The sequence below is a fragment of the Hyla sarda genome, chromosome 1 (assembly GCF_029499605.1).
Source record: "Hyla sarda isolate aHylSar1 chromosome 1, aHylSar1.hap1, whole genome shotgun sequence".
Taxonomy (NCBI): domain Eukaryota; kingdom Metazoa; phylum Chordata; class Amphibia; order Anura; family Hylidae; genus Hyla; species Hyla sarda.
The window spans coordinates 332442287-332459912 of NC_079189.1; the positions used below are offsets into that span (position 1 = coordinate 332442287).

General features: G+C 38.8%; 1 protein-coding gene across 5 annotated transcripts in view; it reads left to right on the forward strand.

Annotated features, from left to right (window-relative positions):
- The window catches only part of CNTLN (centlein), a 419445-nt gene that overhangs the window by 374252 nt on the left and 27567 nt on the right, over positions 1-17626 (forward strand). For all 5 annotated transcript variants that reach the window (XM_056552149.1, XM_056552148.1, XM_056552151.1 and 2 more), the window contains 2 exons: positions 12980-13168; positions 15266-15343. In XM_056552149.1, the coding sequence (XP_056408124.1) occupies positions 12980-13168; positions 15266-15343 (267 nt within the window). The remainder of the gene's footprint in view (positions 1-12979; positions 13169-15265; positions 15344-17626) is intronic.

The window sequence follows — 17626 nt, forward strand, 5'->3', positions numbered from 1 at the left end:
CCCTATGGGAGCTTTAATACTGCAAAAAAAAAGTGAATAAAGATTATTTAACCCCTTCCCTATTAAAAGTTTGAATCACCCCCCTTTTCCCATAAAAAAAACCAGTGTAAATAAAAATAAACATATGTGTTATCACCGCGTGCGGAAATGTCCGAATTATAAAAATATGTCGTTAATTAAACCGCACGGTCAATGGCGTACGCACAAAAAAATTCCAAAGTCCAAAATAGTGCATTTTTGGTCACTTTTTATATCATGAAAAAATGAATAAAAAGATCAATAAGTCCTATCAATGCAAATATGGTACCGTTAAAAACTTCAGATCAAGGCGCAAAAATTGAGCCCTCATACCGCCCCATACGCGGAAAAATAAAAAAGTTATAGGGGTCAGAAGATGACAATTTTAAACGTATTAATTTTCCTGCATGAAGTTATGATTTTTTCCAGAAGTACGACAAAATCAAACCTATATAAGTAGGGTACCATTTTAATCGTATGGACCTACAGAATAAAGATAAGGTGTCATTTTTCCCAAAAATACACTGCGTAGAAATGGAAGCCCCCAAAAGTTACAAAACAGCGTGTTTTTTTTTTTTCAATTTTGTTGCACAATTTTCCGTTTCACCGTAGATTTTTGGGCACAATGACTGACGTCATTACAAAGTAGAATTGGTGGCGCAAAAAATAAGTCTTAAATCATATGGATTTTAAGGTGCAAAATTGAAAGAGTTATGATTTTTTAAAGGCAAGGAGCAAAAAACGAAAGTGCAAAAACGGAAAAAACCCCGGTCCTTAAGGGGTTAAAGAAATCGTTTATGTCTCTGTCCTCACACAAGCAAAAATAATACAAAACTGTAAAATAAAATGTATTTTTGAAGCTATGGCAGTCAGTTTTGTACACCATAATCACATGGTTAAATTAGTGCCGCTGAATCAACAAAATGAAAGAAAACCTCATTCAATGGAAGTAGCAGCAGGATAACCTTGTCATTTTAATTACATGGCCTCTATTCATTGCTTAAAATGTTGATAGCACTCGGTGAATGATCTCCAGCTTTAGTTCATGTGGGGGTGACCGCATTGAGGATTGACTTGATGGGAGGCTCCATCTGGGTATGATTGACTGGCTCACTCCTTGCTTTCTTCTACATCTTCTTGCCATCCCACTCTTTAGTTAGGTATGGCTTAGGTCCTTCATCTTTATTACTGGCAGTGTTTTATTTGGCTAGATCACTGACATATTACAACAAGGTTAATCGAGAGGGATAGACAGGATTATTAGCAGAGAAAATATTAGATGCAGAAATGCAAAGTGGCACAGTAATCAGTATGTGCCCTTGAGTGTTTAGGGCTGGCGTCAGAAATATTACACTTATTTAAGACTGAAAACAACCCAGTGACTACACTGCGGAACGTACGCTTTCTAACTTTCTGAGGAGGTGGCTTTAACAGGGGATGTTATTTGCAAATAGCTCTGTGGGCCACAATGGAATTTAGATATCGGATATCGGTCCACTGTGCTTTGATGAATTTTAGACACTTTCTCTGTAATAAAAAGAACATTTGTGTAATTTATAGGAGATAAGGGGATGTCTCCTTCTGTCATATAAAATATTTTATCTTGCTTTGTTAGACATGACAGAGCCACTCATCTGCGCTGTATTATCACCAGCATTATTCAACATGACATCTCCTGGGCCCCAGAGACAGCTCACATTTTACTTTATCAGTAAGCTGTGACTATCCACCCCAGTGCCCTGAAACAAGCAAACTCTTGCGTGCTCAGTTTTGAATTATACTCAGAAGACGCTGTTTGCATTTTACATGTGTCTGGTTCATTGGTATTATAAGATTCTGTGCACAAGCACAGTTACATAGCTTTGATGCGGCGCTACAGTTGTTTGGTTCAAGTTAACTCAATCTAATAAAATAAACGTGTTTGGTTTTGTTATGGAACAAACACTGTTAATTGTCATACATATTTTAGTTTTTTTTTTAATGCAGCCAATTTTTTTTCACCATTGAATTTTGAGAGACATGCAGTAACTTTTTCTTTTAAAAAAATTTTTTTTTTTAATTGCACTATTTTGGCACATGTGTGCTTTATTTGATTACTTTAATTCTACAATTTTTAGTTTTTTTGTTTTTTTATGGCTTTTCACTTATGCGGTACATATGACGTGTTAATGGGATAAAGCAAGTTTTGACAAAAAAACTTGAAAAAAAGCTGCAGGGACACTACACACAAAACAGCTGTTAGGCTGGGTTCCCACTACGTTTTCTCCCATACGGGAGCGCATACTGTAGGGGGAGCTGAAACCTCACGCTCCTGTATGCCTTCGTATGCGCTCCCGTATGTAATTAATTTCAATGAGCCGGCCGGAGTGAAACGTTCGGCCGGCTCATGTTTGCGCCGTATGCGCTTTTACAACCGGACCTAAAACCGTAGTTGACCAGAGTTTTAGGTCCGGTGAAAAAGCGCATACGGCGCAAAAATGAGCCGACCGAACGTTTCACTCCGTCCGGCTCATTGAAATGAATTACATACGGGAGCACAAGGTTTTAGCTCTCCCCTGCCGTATGCGCTCCCATATAGGAGAAAACATAGTGGGAACCCAGCCTTATACTAATCCTACATCCTAAACATTCATTAACTTCTTCATGTGTTATTGATGCTCTCCATGTGCTCCTTCTCAAAAGCAGCCAGACTGGGCAGCACTTAAATAGCAGCCTATATTAGTAGGTAGCAGAGTACAATTCCCATCATGCATTGTTTACATATACTCTTACATCCTTCTCAACTTGTATTCCCCTGACAGCCAAATAGCAAGTCTTCTTATTCTTGTGTGATTATGTATTGTGCTCCCCCACTGTTGAGCCTCCCCGATTAGACTCTTAATTCCCTTCATCTACTGTTTCATAGACAAAGCTCACCATCCTATAATTCCTAGTGCTGCTACTGAGCATGTTTGACCAGCAAACTGAAGTTGAACTAAAGGTTGTGATCCTAGGCAACTGGCTATAAAAATCAGATATTGGGCCAGTAAGTGGTGAATAAAAATAAGGAACACTAGTGAAAATATTTTATTTTGTATAATATACTGTAAAATGGAGTCAAGTTTTTATCACAAGAGTTTTGGTATTTTGTGGTCAGTATGATTTCAGCAGTACCAAATTTCTATATTTTTATTGTTTTACTACTTTTCTACACTAAAATACAAAAAAATTGTGAATCTGTGATACCATCTTGTACAGCACTAAGTAATGTACTACCACAATATACGTTAAGGGAAATACATTAAACTAATTAGCAACTAATGGGGAGAGTTATCAAAACCTGTCCAGTGGAAATGTTGCTGAGTTGCCCATAGCAACCAATGAGGTTCCTACTTTCATTTTTGGAAAGGTCTCTAAAAAATGAAAGAAGCGATCTGATTGGTTGCTATGGGCAACTCAGCAACTTTTCCTCTGGGCAGGTTTTGATAAGTGTCTCATATATATATATATATATATATATATATATATATATATATAATATTTTTTTTTTCAGTTTTTGGAAATCACACAATCTCTCTCCTGTCTATTTCAGAGAAGCTTGCTATATAATTATGTCTAGAATGGCTGCACTTTCTATTGTCACTTTATAACTTATCTGTCTGTTTCAATAATATATGGATGTTTTTTTTTTCTTAACCCCTTCAGGACACAGGGAGTACAGGTACGCCCTGATGTCCTGGTGGTTAAAGACACAGGGCGTACCTGTAGTCCCGTGGGAATTTCGTTCCCAAAATCATTCAGCAGGCCTCCCGTGACAATGCCCAGGGGGATCTTGAGACACCCTTCCCCCCATGTCGGCGATTGCCACATATCGCCGGTGAATTCACACCAGCGATCTGCGGCAATTCCGGTCATACGGGTTACGTGTGACCTGATGACACGAAATAATTTGATCGGCGGTGTATTATTCACCGCCAATCACCTCCTGTAGCTAGGGGAAGGTGGCGATCCCGTCCCCTCCCCAGGAACGCTTCTATTGGTCGGACGATCATCTGACCAATAGCAACTGGCAGAGGAGGGGTTAATGTCCCCTTTTCTCAGCCCTGCTTGCCCTCCAAGCTCAGTCAGCAGGCATAGCTGAGAGAAAGAGCCACGGATCCCCCCCCCCCCCCCCCCCGAGGGACAGGTGGGAGGTTTAAAAAAAAAAAAAAAGTAAGATATTTTATTCCGACCATGTCCAACCATTGCTGGATTAGGGTTACCACGTGTATGTGGACAACTTTTATACCAGCATCCCTCTGTTCACATCCCTTGCCACCAGATCCACATCCAATTGTGCGACTGTTCGGAAGAACCAGAGAAGCCTCCCTCTAAATTTTGTTCAGACACCTATGCCCAAGGGTGAGTCCCGTGTCCTTACCCATGAAAACCTGTTGCTGGTAAGGTATAAGGATAAGAGGAGTGTCCTTATGCTGTCCACAATTCATGGTAATGGCAGCACACCTGTCCCAGTGCGAGGTACCACAACAAGGGTCCTCAATCCTGATTGTATTCTGGACTATAATCAGTACATGGGGGGAGTTGATGTCTCTGATCAAGTCCTCAAACCATACATGGCCATACGGAAAATACTGGTATGGTACAAAAAAAGTTGTGGTCTACTTGGTACAGGTTGCCATATACAACTCTTTTTGCACTGTCTCAATTTTGGGGGGCATTTTCTCCTATTACCCCTTTTAAAAATGTAAAATGCCGGGGGGAAATCAGCACTTTAGTGGAAAAAATAATTTAATTTACACATCCAACTTTAAACGAACAGTGTGAGGTGTTAAGGCTCACTGTACCCCTTGTTACGTTCCTTGAGGGGTGAAGTTTCCAAAATATTTGTCATGTGTTGTTTTTTTTTTATTTTTGCTGTTCTGGCACTATAGGAGCTTTCTAAATGTGACATACCCCCAAAAAACCCATTTCCGAAAAACTCAATCTCCAAAATTCCATTGTCGCTCCTTCCCTTCTGAGCCCTCTACTGCGCCCACCGAACACTTTACATACACATATGAGGTATTTTCTTACTCGAGAGAAATTGGGTTACAAATTTTGGGGGGCTTTTTCTTCTTTTACCCCTTGTAAAATTTCTATAACTGGGTCTACAAGAACATGCGAGTGTAAAAAATTAAGATTTTGAATTTTCTCCTTCACTTTGCTGCTATTCCTGTGAAGCAACTAAAGAGTTAACACACTTTCTGAATGTCATTTTGAATACTTTGAGGGGTGCAGTTTTTATAATGGGGTCATTTATGGGGTACTTCTAATATCAAGGCCCTTCGAATCCACTTCAAAACTGAACTGGTGCCTGAAAAATTCCGATTTTGAAAATTTTGTGAAAAATTGGAAAATTGTTGCTGAACTTTGAAGCCCTCTGATGTCTTCCAAATGAAAAACATGTCAACTTTATGATGAAAATATAAAGTAGACATATTGTTTATGTGAATCAATATATAATTTATTTGGAATGTCTATTTTCCTTACAAGCAGAGAGAATTTTTCATCAAATTTTGGAATTTTTCACCAAGATATGAGGCAAGTATGTATCGACAAAAATTTACCACGGACATAAAGTAGAATATGTCATGAAAAAACAATCTCAGAATCAGAATAAAAAGTAAAAGCATTCCAGCGTTATTAATGCTTAACCCCTAAAGGACCCATGACGTACTGGTACATCAGGAGTCCTATCAATGCAAATATGGTACCGCGAAAAACTTTAGATCACGGCGCAAACAATTAGCTCTCATACTGCCCCATACGCGGAAAAATTAAAAAGTTATAGGGGTCAGAAGATGACAATTTTAATCGTATACATTTTCCTGCATGTAGTTATGATTTTTTCCAGAAGTACGACAAAATCAAACCTATATAAGTAGGGTATCATTTTAATCGTATGGACCTACAGAATAAAGAGAAGGTGTCATTTTTACCGAAAAATGTACTGTGTAGAAACGGAAACCCCCAAAAGTTACAAAAGGGCATTTTGTTTTTTTCAATTATGTCTCACAATGTATTTTTTTTTTCAGTTTCGCAGTAGATTTTTGGGTAAAATGGCTGACGTCATTACAAAGTAGAATTGGTGGTGCAAAACATAAGCCGCCATATGGATTTTTAGGTGCAAAATTGAAAGAGCTATGATTTTTTAAAGGTAAGGAGGAAAAAAACGAAAATGCAAAAATGGAAAAACCCCGGGTACTTAAGGGGTTAAAGTGACAGTGGTCAGATTTGCAAAAAACTATCGGGTCCTTAAGTTGAAAATGGGCTTGGTCCTTAAGGGGTTAAGACTTAAGCCATTTTGGCCTTAAAAGGGTACTCTGCCCCTAGATATTGTATCCCCTATCCAAAGGATAGGGGTTCAGATGTCTAATCGTGTGGGGTTCGGCATTCTAAACTTTTATGTTCAGAGCGCTGGCTTCGGACGGCCGTGGTCGTGACATCACAGCCTGCCCCCTCCATTCATGTCTATGGAAGGGGGCGTGTCAAGCGACCACATCCATCATTCCCCGGGATGCCAGCCCGCAGATAGGGAATAAGATGTCTAGGGGCAGAGTACCCCTTTAAGTAGGGATCGACCGATATCGTTTTTTTTAGGGCCGATACCGATAATCTGTGGCCTTTCAGGCCGATAGCCGATAATTTATACCGATATTCCGGTATAAGTTATCGGCTATTTCTCCACCCCCCAAGAAGCCACTGCAGATCATTGATTTAAAGCGGGCGCTTTAAATCAATGAACTGCAGCGGCTTTGGCTGAATCAGAGACCACCGCCGCCACCCGCTTCTCTCCCCCTGCCTGTCCAGGGGTCCTCCTAACCACTGCCCCCCAGCCATCCCCCCCTACCCCCGCATCGCACACAGCCGCTATCCCCCCTCTACCCCCGCACCGCACACCGCCCCCACCGCCGCTGCCCCATTGCCTCCCCTATCCCCGGTTTTAGAATTACCTGTTCCCGGGGTCCGAGGTCCGTGTTACTTCTGGCTCCCGTCCTGCGCTGTCACTGTGCGTACTGACGGTGACGCCACGTTGAGGACGTCACCGCGCAGCGTAACGCGGGACGCAGCAGGATCCAGAAGTAGTGCAGGCCCCAGACCCCTGGAACAGGTAATTATAAAACCGGGTATAGGGGAGGCAAGGGGGGCGGCGTGCGGTGTGGTGGGGCGCTGTGGGGTGGGGGAGGGGCGGGGTGCGGGACATTATCGGATTATCGGCAAGGTAATTGCCGATAACGTCAAAAATCGTGAATATCGGCCGATAATATCGGCCAAACCGATAATCGGTCGATCCCTACCTTTTGAGGACACATTTTTGCATTTTAATTTCTTCCTCCTCTCCTTTTAAAATCCATAACTCTTTTATTTTTCCACCTGAAGACCCCTATGAGAGCTTGTTTTTTGCATGACCAAATGTATTTTTGTAAATACCATTTTTCCATAAAATGTACTGCAAAACCAAAATATTATAAATTGTGGGTGCAGAACTGCAATATTGCAACTTTAGGGGGGTTGGTTTTAACACAGTGGACTTTATTGTAAAACTGATACATTATTTTTATTCTGTTGGTCAATGCGATTAAAATGATACCAATATATATCGTTTTTCTATTATTGTACCATTTTAAGAAAAAAAAATTACAAAATTGATATTTATAAAAATGACCTTTTCTGACCACTATAACTTTATTTTTCCGTATACAGGGATGTATGAGGGCTCATTTTTTGCATCGTGATCTGTAGTTTTTATTAGTACCATTTTTTGTAAAATAGAAAAATAAGGGTGATTTGTTTTTTTTTTTTTTTGGGGGGGGGGGAAGGGGGTTATATAATCTTACAAACATTCTACATCATTGGATCGGAGGCAGGTAAGGAGACCCTCCTTAGGTCTGGTCACAAAACCGGATATGGAACAAAAATGAGCCGACCGGAGTCACTATCTGACTGTTGTCGGCTGAGGTCCGGCTGGGATATGGGAGTGCCCAGTTTTCACTCCCACCAGCTGGATCTGGTGACCATATCAACAAATCAGTGTGAACCCAGCCTTTTATACAAGCTGTGCAGTTATCACTTTACAATGCAGCAGAGTGTCATTTCTTCATTGTTGTTACATGAAAAGAAATAAAATGTTTACAAAAATGTGAGGGGTGCGCATAATGTATTACACACCTCATCTCCTCTGCTCCCTGGCTCTTCCTGCTCCTTTCCTGTCTCTGGAGCGATTGTGTTTCTCATGCTGGGCACCAGCTGTAATAAGCAATAGAGCATCAGAGCTTTGTCTAGTATCAGAGCCTTTGTGTATGAAGACAGTGAGTCATTTTAGCACTATCTTAAACATTGTAATAAGCATTCAGTCAGCTGTAAGTAGACAAAATATATGTGAGGAATTATTAGATCTGTAGTGTTTGTACCTGACACTCCTGCTCATAGCAGCTTCTAATCAGAGCAACAAAATAAGGCCATTAAACAATAACTAGTTATGAACAATGGTGATTCACACGCATACATGCATAAATAGCTACTTTTCTATATTTTCAGTAGCCTGGAAAACCCTTTTTAAACCAACTGAAAATGAGAAGCAAGTTTATAAGTATCAAGTCAAACTTAAAGGGGTACTCCGCCCCTAGACATCTTATCTCCCTATCCAAAGGATAGGGGATAAGATGTCAGTACGCCGCGGTCCCGCTGCTGGGGAGCCCTGGGATCCCCGCTGCAGCACCCCGCTATCATTACTGCACAGAGCGAGTTTGCTCTGCACGTAATGACGGGCAATACAGGGACCGGAGCATTGTTACGTCACGGCTCCGCCCCTCGTGATGTCACGGCCCGCCCCTTTCAATACAAGTCTATGGGAGGGGGCATGGCGTTCGTCACGCCCCCTGCCATAGACTTGCCATAAGGGGACGGGCCGTGATGTCACGAGGGGCGGAGCCATGACGTCACACAGCTCCGTCCCCTGTATTGCCCGTCATTACGCACAGAGCGAACTCGCTCTGTGCAATAATGATAGTGCAGTGCCGCAGCAGGGATCCCGGGGCTCCCCAGCAGCGGGACCGTGGCGTACTGACATCTTATCCCCTATCCTTTGGATAGGGGATAAGATGTGTAGGGGCGGAGTACCTCTTTAAAGCAGTAATGCATAATATAAAAGGTATAGGACAGGGGAATGGCTGAAGAACAAAGAAAAAAAGAGACACAAAAGAAGTGTCAGGATTATTTTTTTGTCTATGGGTTTGTACATAATATCTTTAAGAGTAAAGTAAAAGAAACAAATGTTTGTCCAAGCTGTTCTAGTGGCATCTGTTGAAAGCCCATTGACAATATGCAGGCTCTAAACTGTAATAAGAATTTAAAGCTAGAACATAATCACTTTGCACTGTCTTTATTGTAAAAGCAAAACTAGTGTGTCACCTCTGTGAGGCAGAGGGAAGACTTTTATTACAGATGATACTCCACAGTAGATATTGGTGATAAATTAACTTAATCTCCATCAGGATTACTCTGCAGCTGGTATTTAGGCAAATTGAATCAGAAGCCTGAACAATGACAGTGAATATCTATTAGACTGTAAACAGAATAACACACACTGTGGATTTTAATGAATGAAGCCAGTAGCTGAATACTCACTGTTCACGTTTGGCATATGGTTACTGATGCGTGCACCAGGAACAGAACATAATATACAGTAAATGTCTTAATGGCTGAAAGCCTCATTATTAAACTGCTCAAGTCAAGGTAGTCTGTCCATGACACATGACTGCTGATTTACCTAAAGCAACTCTTTGTTCACAGAAATTGGCTATTAAAAATGTATTAGTAGTATTTTAAGACTAAGAATAGAGATAACTTTCCCATAGGTTCCAGGTAAGACTGCTGTAAATTTTTGGTGAAAACATTTTTGTGTTGGTCAGCTACTACAACCTTCTAGCTTTTTGACAAGTCTGTGCATTAGTACTTTGTTATTCATATTTATTTTGTTATGGCAGGGAAACTAATGTATAGAACATACTAATATATTAAAATAAAACAACAAACCTCCTCAGAAAGGAAAATAAGTATAATAATGTAATAGAATGTCAGGGACACGCCAACCTGAATAGGGTCCAGGTGCACACGGGAACAGGTCCCCCTTGGTTCGTTAGTTACTGCTCACTCCAACACCCCCCTTCCCCATTGTGTTCGCTCTGATCGCTGCCGGATTTTTTGATTGGTTCCGCTGGCTGGGGCAGGAATCTGAAAGCTGATTTAAAAGGGTACTCAGGTGGAACATTGTATTTATTTATTTATTTATTTATTTTAAACCAACTGGTGCCAGAAAGTTAAACAGGTTTGTAAATTACTTATTTAAAAAAAAAAAATCTTAATCCTTCCATTACTTATCAATTACTGTATGATCCACAGGAAGTTTTTTTTTTTTTCTTCTGTCTGACCACAGTGCTCTCTGCTGACACCTCTATCCATGTCATGAACTGTCGAGTCCTGCTCAGGACGGTTCCTGACATGGGCAGAGGTGTCAGAGAGCACTGTGGTCAGACAGAAAAGAAATTAAAAAAGAAAAGAACTTCCTCTGTAGTATACAGCAGCTGATAAGTACTGGAAAGATGAATGTTTTTATATAGAATTGATTTACAGATCTGTTTAACTTTCAGGCACCAGTTGATTAACTATATAAAAAAAAAAATATATATATATATATATATATATATATATATATATATGTTTTCTACTGGAGTACCCCTTTAAGCCTTGGTGCCCTTTTAATCCTTGCGGCACCTTGAAACAGTGTCCCTTTTCCCTCCCCTTTTTCTTTTTTCACATTTTTTTATTCATGGTGTTTTTATTGCCCAGTTAAAATGCTTGGTGAACTTAGTTTACTGATCTGCTGCTTGAACAAAACTGATTTTGTTTAAAACTAAAGTTATGTAATGGTGAAGTTTTGTTTACCCATCTTTTTTTATCCCTAATAAAACCGTGACCTAATTACCCAATCTCGTGTCTCTGTCTCTAATTATTATTATTTTCCTATTGTAAGGTATTCTAATGGGGGCTCTGTTCCTGTGCTTTGTTTGTGAAGGGGTGGCACCAAATATCATTTCTACCCTTGGCGAGAATATTTAGAGACAGGGCTAGGATGGCTAACTACCCCTGTATATTCTGTACAGGTCAAAGCCGTGGAGCCGTTTACAATTTAAGAATGTGGATGAGATTACTTGAGTGTTATTGACGGCTCTAATTTAAAGGGGTACTCTTCCCCAGACATCTTATCCCCTATACAAAGGATAGGGTATAAGATGTCTGATTGGGAGGCCATAGTTATAACGCCTCGCCCCCCTCCATTCAGGTCTATGGGAGGGGGCATGATGAGCGACCACAGCCATCAAGCCCCCTCCCATAGACATGAATTGAGGGGGCGGTGTGTGGTGTGAATTCACAACCACGGCTGGCAGAACCCATATTCAGAACACCAAGGTGCTAGCCCGGAAATCGTGGGGGGTCTGGACACTGGATAGGGGATAATATGTCTAGGGGCAGAGTACCCCTTTAAGGTCCTGCTGCATAGTCCTGTGTTTGGAAAACACTGAAAAAAATTACTAAAATAAAGCCACAGCCTTTCTCGAAAGAGGGGCAAAAGTGTCTAAAAAATTTTGAAACACATAATAAATGAGGCAAAAATTATGTAAGTCAGTTTTTACACAAATTATGCCAGAAGTTGGTGAATCTACAATAATAAATTTTCCCCACTGTATATTTACACTGTAAATCAGGGCCAATGATGTTTTATTTGTGGGGTTTTGATTCCTGACAGGTATTTATTAATGTTGCCCTACATTTTGCTTTTTTTACACCTGCTCTCAAATGTGGGGTTTTCCAGAGCTCAAATGTACCCCATTTTCTATAGAAACCTTAGTAAATATGTCTGTGATTTTTCTAAAACTTCAGGGACACGCCCCCATTTGGCAACCATGCCCCCTTTTTTCCAGATGGCCTCACGCTTTTTCAGGTTTTCTAAGTAAAATGGAGTGGTCTGTTTTTTGATTTTTTTTTTTTTCTTGAGCAAATTCTGACACAGATACAATTTGTGGTGTAATGTGCCAAATTCTGCACACAGCACGGCAAAACAGGTCGGGTTTACAATAGTAAATCAGGGCCATTATCTTTTATTTATAACCTGAATATATTATATAACATTTTCATTATATAGTACTTTAGTACATGACTCAAAAGAATAGGAAAAGAAAAAAGGGCTGAGCATTTATATATAAATTAAAGAGAATTATGTCCAAAACAAACTTGCAATCTATGCAGTGGGTGATATATAACACAGTAAGTCAACAATAGGTAGGGGATAATAGATGTTGGCTTTAAAGGGATACTCCCGTGGAAAACTTTTTTTTTTTAATCAACTGGTTCCAGAAAGTTAAACAGATTTGTAAATTACTTCTATTAAAAATTCTTAATCTTTTTCGTACTTTTTAGGGGCTGTATACTACAGAGGAAATGTTTTTCTTTTTAGATTTCTCTTTTATAACGACCACGGTGCTCTCTGCTGACCTCTGCTGTCCATTTTAGGAACTATCCAGAGCAGGAGAAAATCCCCATAACAAACATATGCTGCTCTGTACAGTTCATAAAATGGACAGCAGAGGTCAGCAGAGAGCACTGTGGTCATGACATAAGAGAAATCCAAAAATAAAAAAATTTCCTCTGTAGTACAGCCCCTAAAAAGTACTGGAAGGATTAAGATTTTTTAATAGAAGTAATTTACAAATCTGTTTAGCTTTCTGGCACCAGTTGATTTCAAATAAAAAGTTTTCCACAGGAGTACCCCTTTAAGGGCAATTTTTTAAAAGAGAAGATATTTAAGGCATTAATGAATTGGTGAGTGTAAAGGATCTTCTCCTCAAAAACTAAAACCCTTTTTTTTAATCTACTTTAAAAAAAGAACTTGGCAAAAGAACTTCAAGTGGATGTATGTGAAATTAGAAGTCATATTAGACAAGTCAAGCTTTTGCAAGAGTCTGAAAGTGGTCCATCCAAACAGTCTGTACACAGAGCCCAGTCACTAGCAGCTAGCATCCTCAACATCTCACACTCTGATCTCAGTGATATACTTGAGGCGCCAGATGAAGAGGTAAGTACATTAACTGGATATGGCTTATTAAGATTATAACATTTCATGTTCTATTTTGTATTTGCCTTTTTCTTGGTCTTGTTGGTATAATTGAAATAGAAATTTTAAAAACTAAACAAAAAAAACTTTGTTGATGTTTGTTAGTTTAAGTATAATAACTATCACCCCAGTGTAAGGCTTTAAGTGAGTGGTTCTGTAGGAGGCTGGTCTTTAATACTTGTTATATCCTTTTCAATGACTATTACTACATCTTGTATTTTGGGCTTGTCTTCTTATCATAGATGATCTATATTTAGCCAGTGCTTTTACAGTCCCGCTCTTTTGTCTCTGATGCGCTTTTAATTGCATAGGTGAAACGTGTTGGACCCATTTGTTCTTGCTAGGAACATTTTTAGTGTTAAGATGGATGTCCTGTACTGTCTACTATTGTGTTGTTTGATTTATTGGGGAATATGGTTGTTATATTTCAAATAAGTGATAAGGTTCAGTGAGATTTTACCACTATAGAGGTAGCCTCTGTTCCCTGGTGTCTGTGGCTTTGTCATTGATAGAGCCTAGTCCAGCCAGGCTCTATCAATGGATCACAGAGCGCACAGATCAATGGAGTTCAATAGAACTCTATTGATCTGTATGAATAATCTAATGATTCCTCCTAAAAGTCCACTAAGGGACTAATAAAGTAAAAAAAAAAAAAAGTTTTAATAAATGTTTTAAAGACACACATTAACCCCTTCAATATTAAAAGTTCAAATCACCCTCTCTTCCTATATAAAAACATGTAAACATAATAAAAATAAACATATTTGGTATCGCTGCGTGCGGAACTGTACGAAGTATTAAAATATAACATTATGTATCCAGTACGGCAAATAGCGTAAATGTAAAAAAAAAATATACCAAACCACAGAATTGCTAAATAATTTTTAAAATATCCCAGAAAAAGAGCTATTAAGGGTCTATTCACATGTACAGTATTCTGCGCATATCTGGTGAGCAGGATTTCAAGTCATTCAGTTTACATTGAAATCTGCAGCATAAAATCCTGTGCATCAAATCTGCGCAGAATACTGTACGTGTGAATAGTCCCTAAAAAGTTAGATCAATACCAAAATGTAACCGATACAAAAAACAGATTATGGCGCAAAAAAAATTGGCCCTTATACAGCCTTGTATTTGAAAGATATTTAAAAAAAAAAAAAGTTACAAGGGTCAGAAACGGGCAATACAAAAAATTCGAAAAAGTTTTGAATTTTTTTTTTAATTAGTAAAACATGACAGAAACTCTACAAAAATGGTATTGCTGTAATCAGTCCGGCCTAAAGTATCAATATAACATGTTAGTTCAACCACAAGGTAAATGGCGTAGAAAAGAAAACCACTAAATTTGCAAAATTATCTTTTACTATTACAATTTCACTTCACCGATATTTTTATTTTTTTTGTTCCGGAGCAAATGTTATGGAAAAATTAAAAGGTATCATTATAGTAGTTATCCATGGCTATTATAGGGTGAGGAGGAAAAATGAGCGAGTGTAAAAGCAAAAATTGGCCAGCACAAGTGGATCGTCATGAGGGACAAGTAGATTTTGCTCCGTTTTAGTCCCGTGGACAAGTAGTTTTTCAATAAATTTCCACACCCCTGGTAGACTAACAAATACTTTTGTCCATTATATGTAAAAAGCTTATAGTGGAAGACATCCCAAGTTCTAAGTCATCACATATTCACATATCGCTGTATTCCTTTCCATAAACTGATACATAGAACCATAGTGCAGTACAGTGTTTTTACTGCTGGTGTGTAATTAATGTAATGGAAAGCTGGATGGCTCAGCATTTTAAGGAACATGTCCCACAACCTTTATGTAGACTGGGTAAAACTGGCCCTTATCCATGCAACCAATTTCATGCATTTATAGAAGATACAAGGATATTGATTGTTCCTTGTTATTAGCAAAATAAGGATGTGTAATGTATCCATGGAGCACTCTGGTCACTTCTGATGCAAGGTGTTTTAAACGCAATGTGCTCTTTTGTTCTATGTCCATAATGCTTTCATAAACCTGTCATAAATTATTGTGTCTCCTTTCCTCCCATTAGGAAATGGCAAACGTGAAGCGGTCAGTAGAGTATGATAAAGAATGGATGAACCATATTGTGAAGCTTCTTGAAGGACAGGTATTGGAAATGCTCCTAAGTGGATTTTTTATTTGTTTTAAAGACATTTACACATTTCATACTAAATTCATTTCTTTCAGTATATAATTTACACGTATAGTTATATACACTGCATAAAGTGAAATCCAGCATCCAATAATACAGATATAGTAATTCAACACGTTCCAAGCACTAAATTGTTATATAATGTGCAAAAGCAGAAAACCTACTGAATAAAAAAAAATAAATAAAGCATAATAATTTTATCTACATTTCTATGGTCACTATTCCAGAGTATTTGACATTTACCCATTTATATGTAATTTATGCTGGATTTAAAGCGTACCCGTCAGATCCAACAAAAAAATATATCCTAATCCTGACTATGTACATCTTATTTCTATGTGTCTAGCACTTTTATTTATTTTTTCATTACTTTTAATGTAGCTCACTATTCTGAATTCCTCTCAAAGGGAGGGGGCGTGGCCTCACTCTGCAGGTCTCCGCCCCTCCCTCAGTATGCTGTCTGCTCACATCTCCCCTAGCATTAGCAAAACTACAACTCCCAGCATGTCCTCACTGACAGTAGCGGGACACAAGCTGACAGTGGCAGGATTTTTCCTCCAGCTGTGAGCCCTGTGCTCACAGCTGTCAATCAAGGAAGTGTGTCCATGACATAGGTGATGACGCATGGACACAGCAGGAATAGTATGTGTCCAAGCAGGCAAGGGGGCAGTTGCTTTTTCAGTAGGAAATACTGAAAATGTTCTTATGAAAACAATTGCAAAACATATTGGTTTTGCATGCTTTACAACATATCAAAAGTTTTTGTATCGGACAGTGTCCATTTAAGGTTTTTTTTCTGAAGGATTTCTTCAAGGATTTTCTTAAAGCATACTTTGTTTTAAGAAATGTTACCATTAGATTTTTTCCATGTGAGAAACCATAGTATTAATAAAAGGTATGGGTAGTGGGTAGTGAAAAGAGTCCCTCTACAAACAGCTGTCCTTATGTACGCATACACACAAATCTATGGTCTTATGTGTATGGAGTCGTTCTAGCTCCTCCCTAATGGTATATGCCTTGGAAAAGAAGGGTCTGGTATGTTGAATTTTAGCATGGGCAATCCTTTGTTTTCACCATACAAAGTAGAAAGTATGGCAGTTGCTTATTCCTTTCTCAATTAATAAGGCATGCATGTTCAGACAAGACAAGCATGCATATTTATGGATGCCTGAAATCTGTAAAATAGTTCTCAACCAATGGCTATTGAAGGTGTATAGGCAAATATGCCACAGAATAGATAACCAAAAACACACCAGAACAGTCAAATATAATGAAATTCATAATCCTTCATTAGACACAAAATACATAAAATCATTTAAAAGAGACAGCAACAAGCAGAAAAATTCTGACCGCTAGACACATGGAGTATGTAAACATAGGAGAAGGGAGTGCAAATATACATAAAGTGACTAATGCTATCTATAAAGCTGCAAGAAGGTGCAGCGTTCATAGATGTAAGCAATGTGAACACTTAGGTAATTAAGGCAGTTGCCAGGGGATATTGCACATGTTCCCAAAAGTGAAAAATCAACAACCATAGAATCAGCAATTGTTCCACTCAGCAAGGTACAAGGGACCTACTAATGTGGAGGCGAGAAACCTCACTATTCACATGTAGGTCTGCTAGGGAGCAACGTAATGTATTTACCAAAGCAAATGAGAGGAACAGTTGCCTAATCAGTGACACATACTCATGCAGCACGTCGGACCCCAACACCGGTTCGCCGTCAAGGCTTCCACCAGTGTTCTTTAGATTTTTAGATAGTGCCCATTTGTTTTGGATTAGCCACAAAATAGGCAAGGGCAAAATTACTGATCTATTAAAACACGTTTAGAAGATTTTAGTTTGAAACAAGATCTAACATCTAGCATATAACAAAACAATGAAAATCATGGAAGAGTTGCTGAGCTCTTTTTTTGTGTATTTTATGTTTGGTTTTCCTTTATGAGAGATGAAAAATGTATCACAGCTCCATTGGAGTAAAATGGTGGAAGCACCTAAATAATTTTTTTTATTGAATAGTTTTAGGAAATGCTTCTATCGAAAACTGCATTACAATGCCATATTTAAAGGCACTTGTTTGCAAAGATTGTGTGCATTTTTTTACCATAGGTCTTACTGGGGACAAACCTGCAACATAAAAACAAGGTATGGTGTAGTTCCTAAAAAGAAAAAAAAATCTTTAACATGTGCTAATATTTTTGGGCCACATAGCATGAATTTCTATTCACTATGTA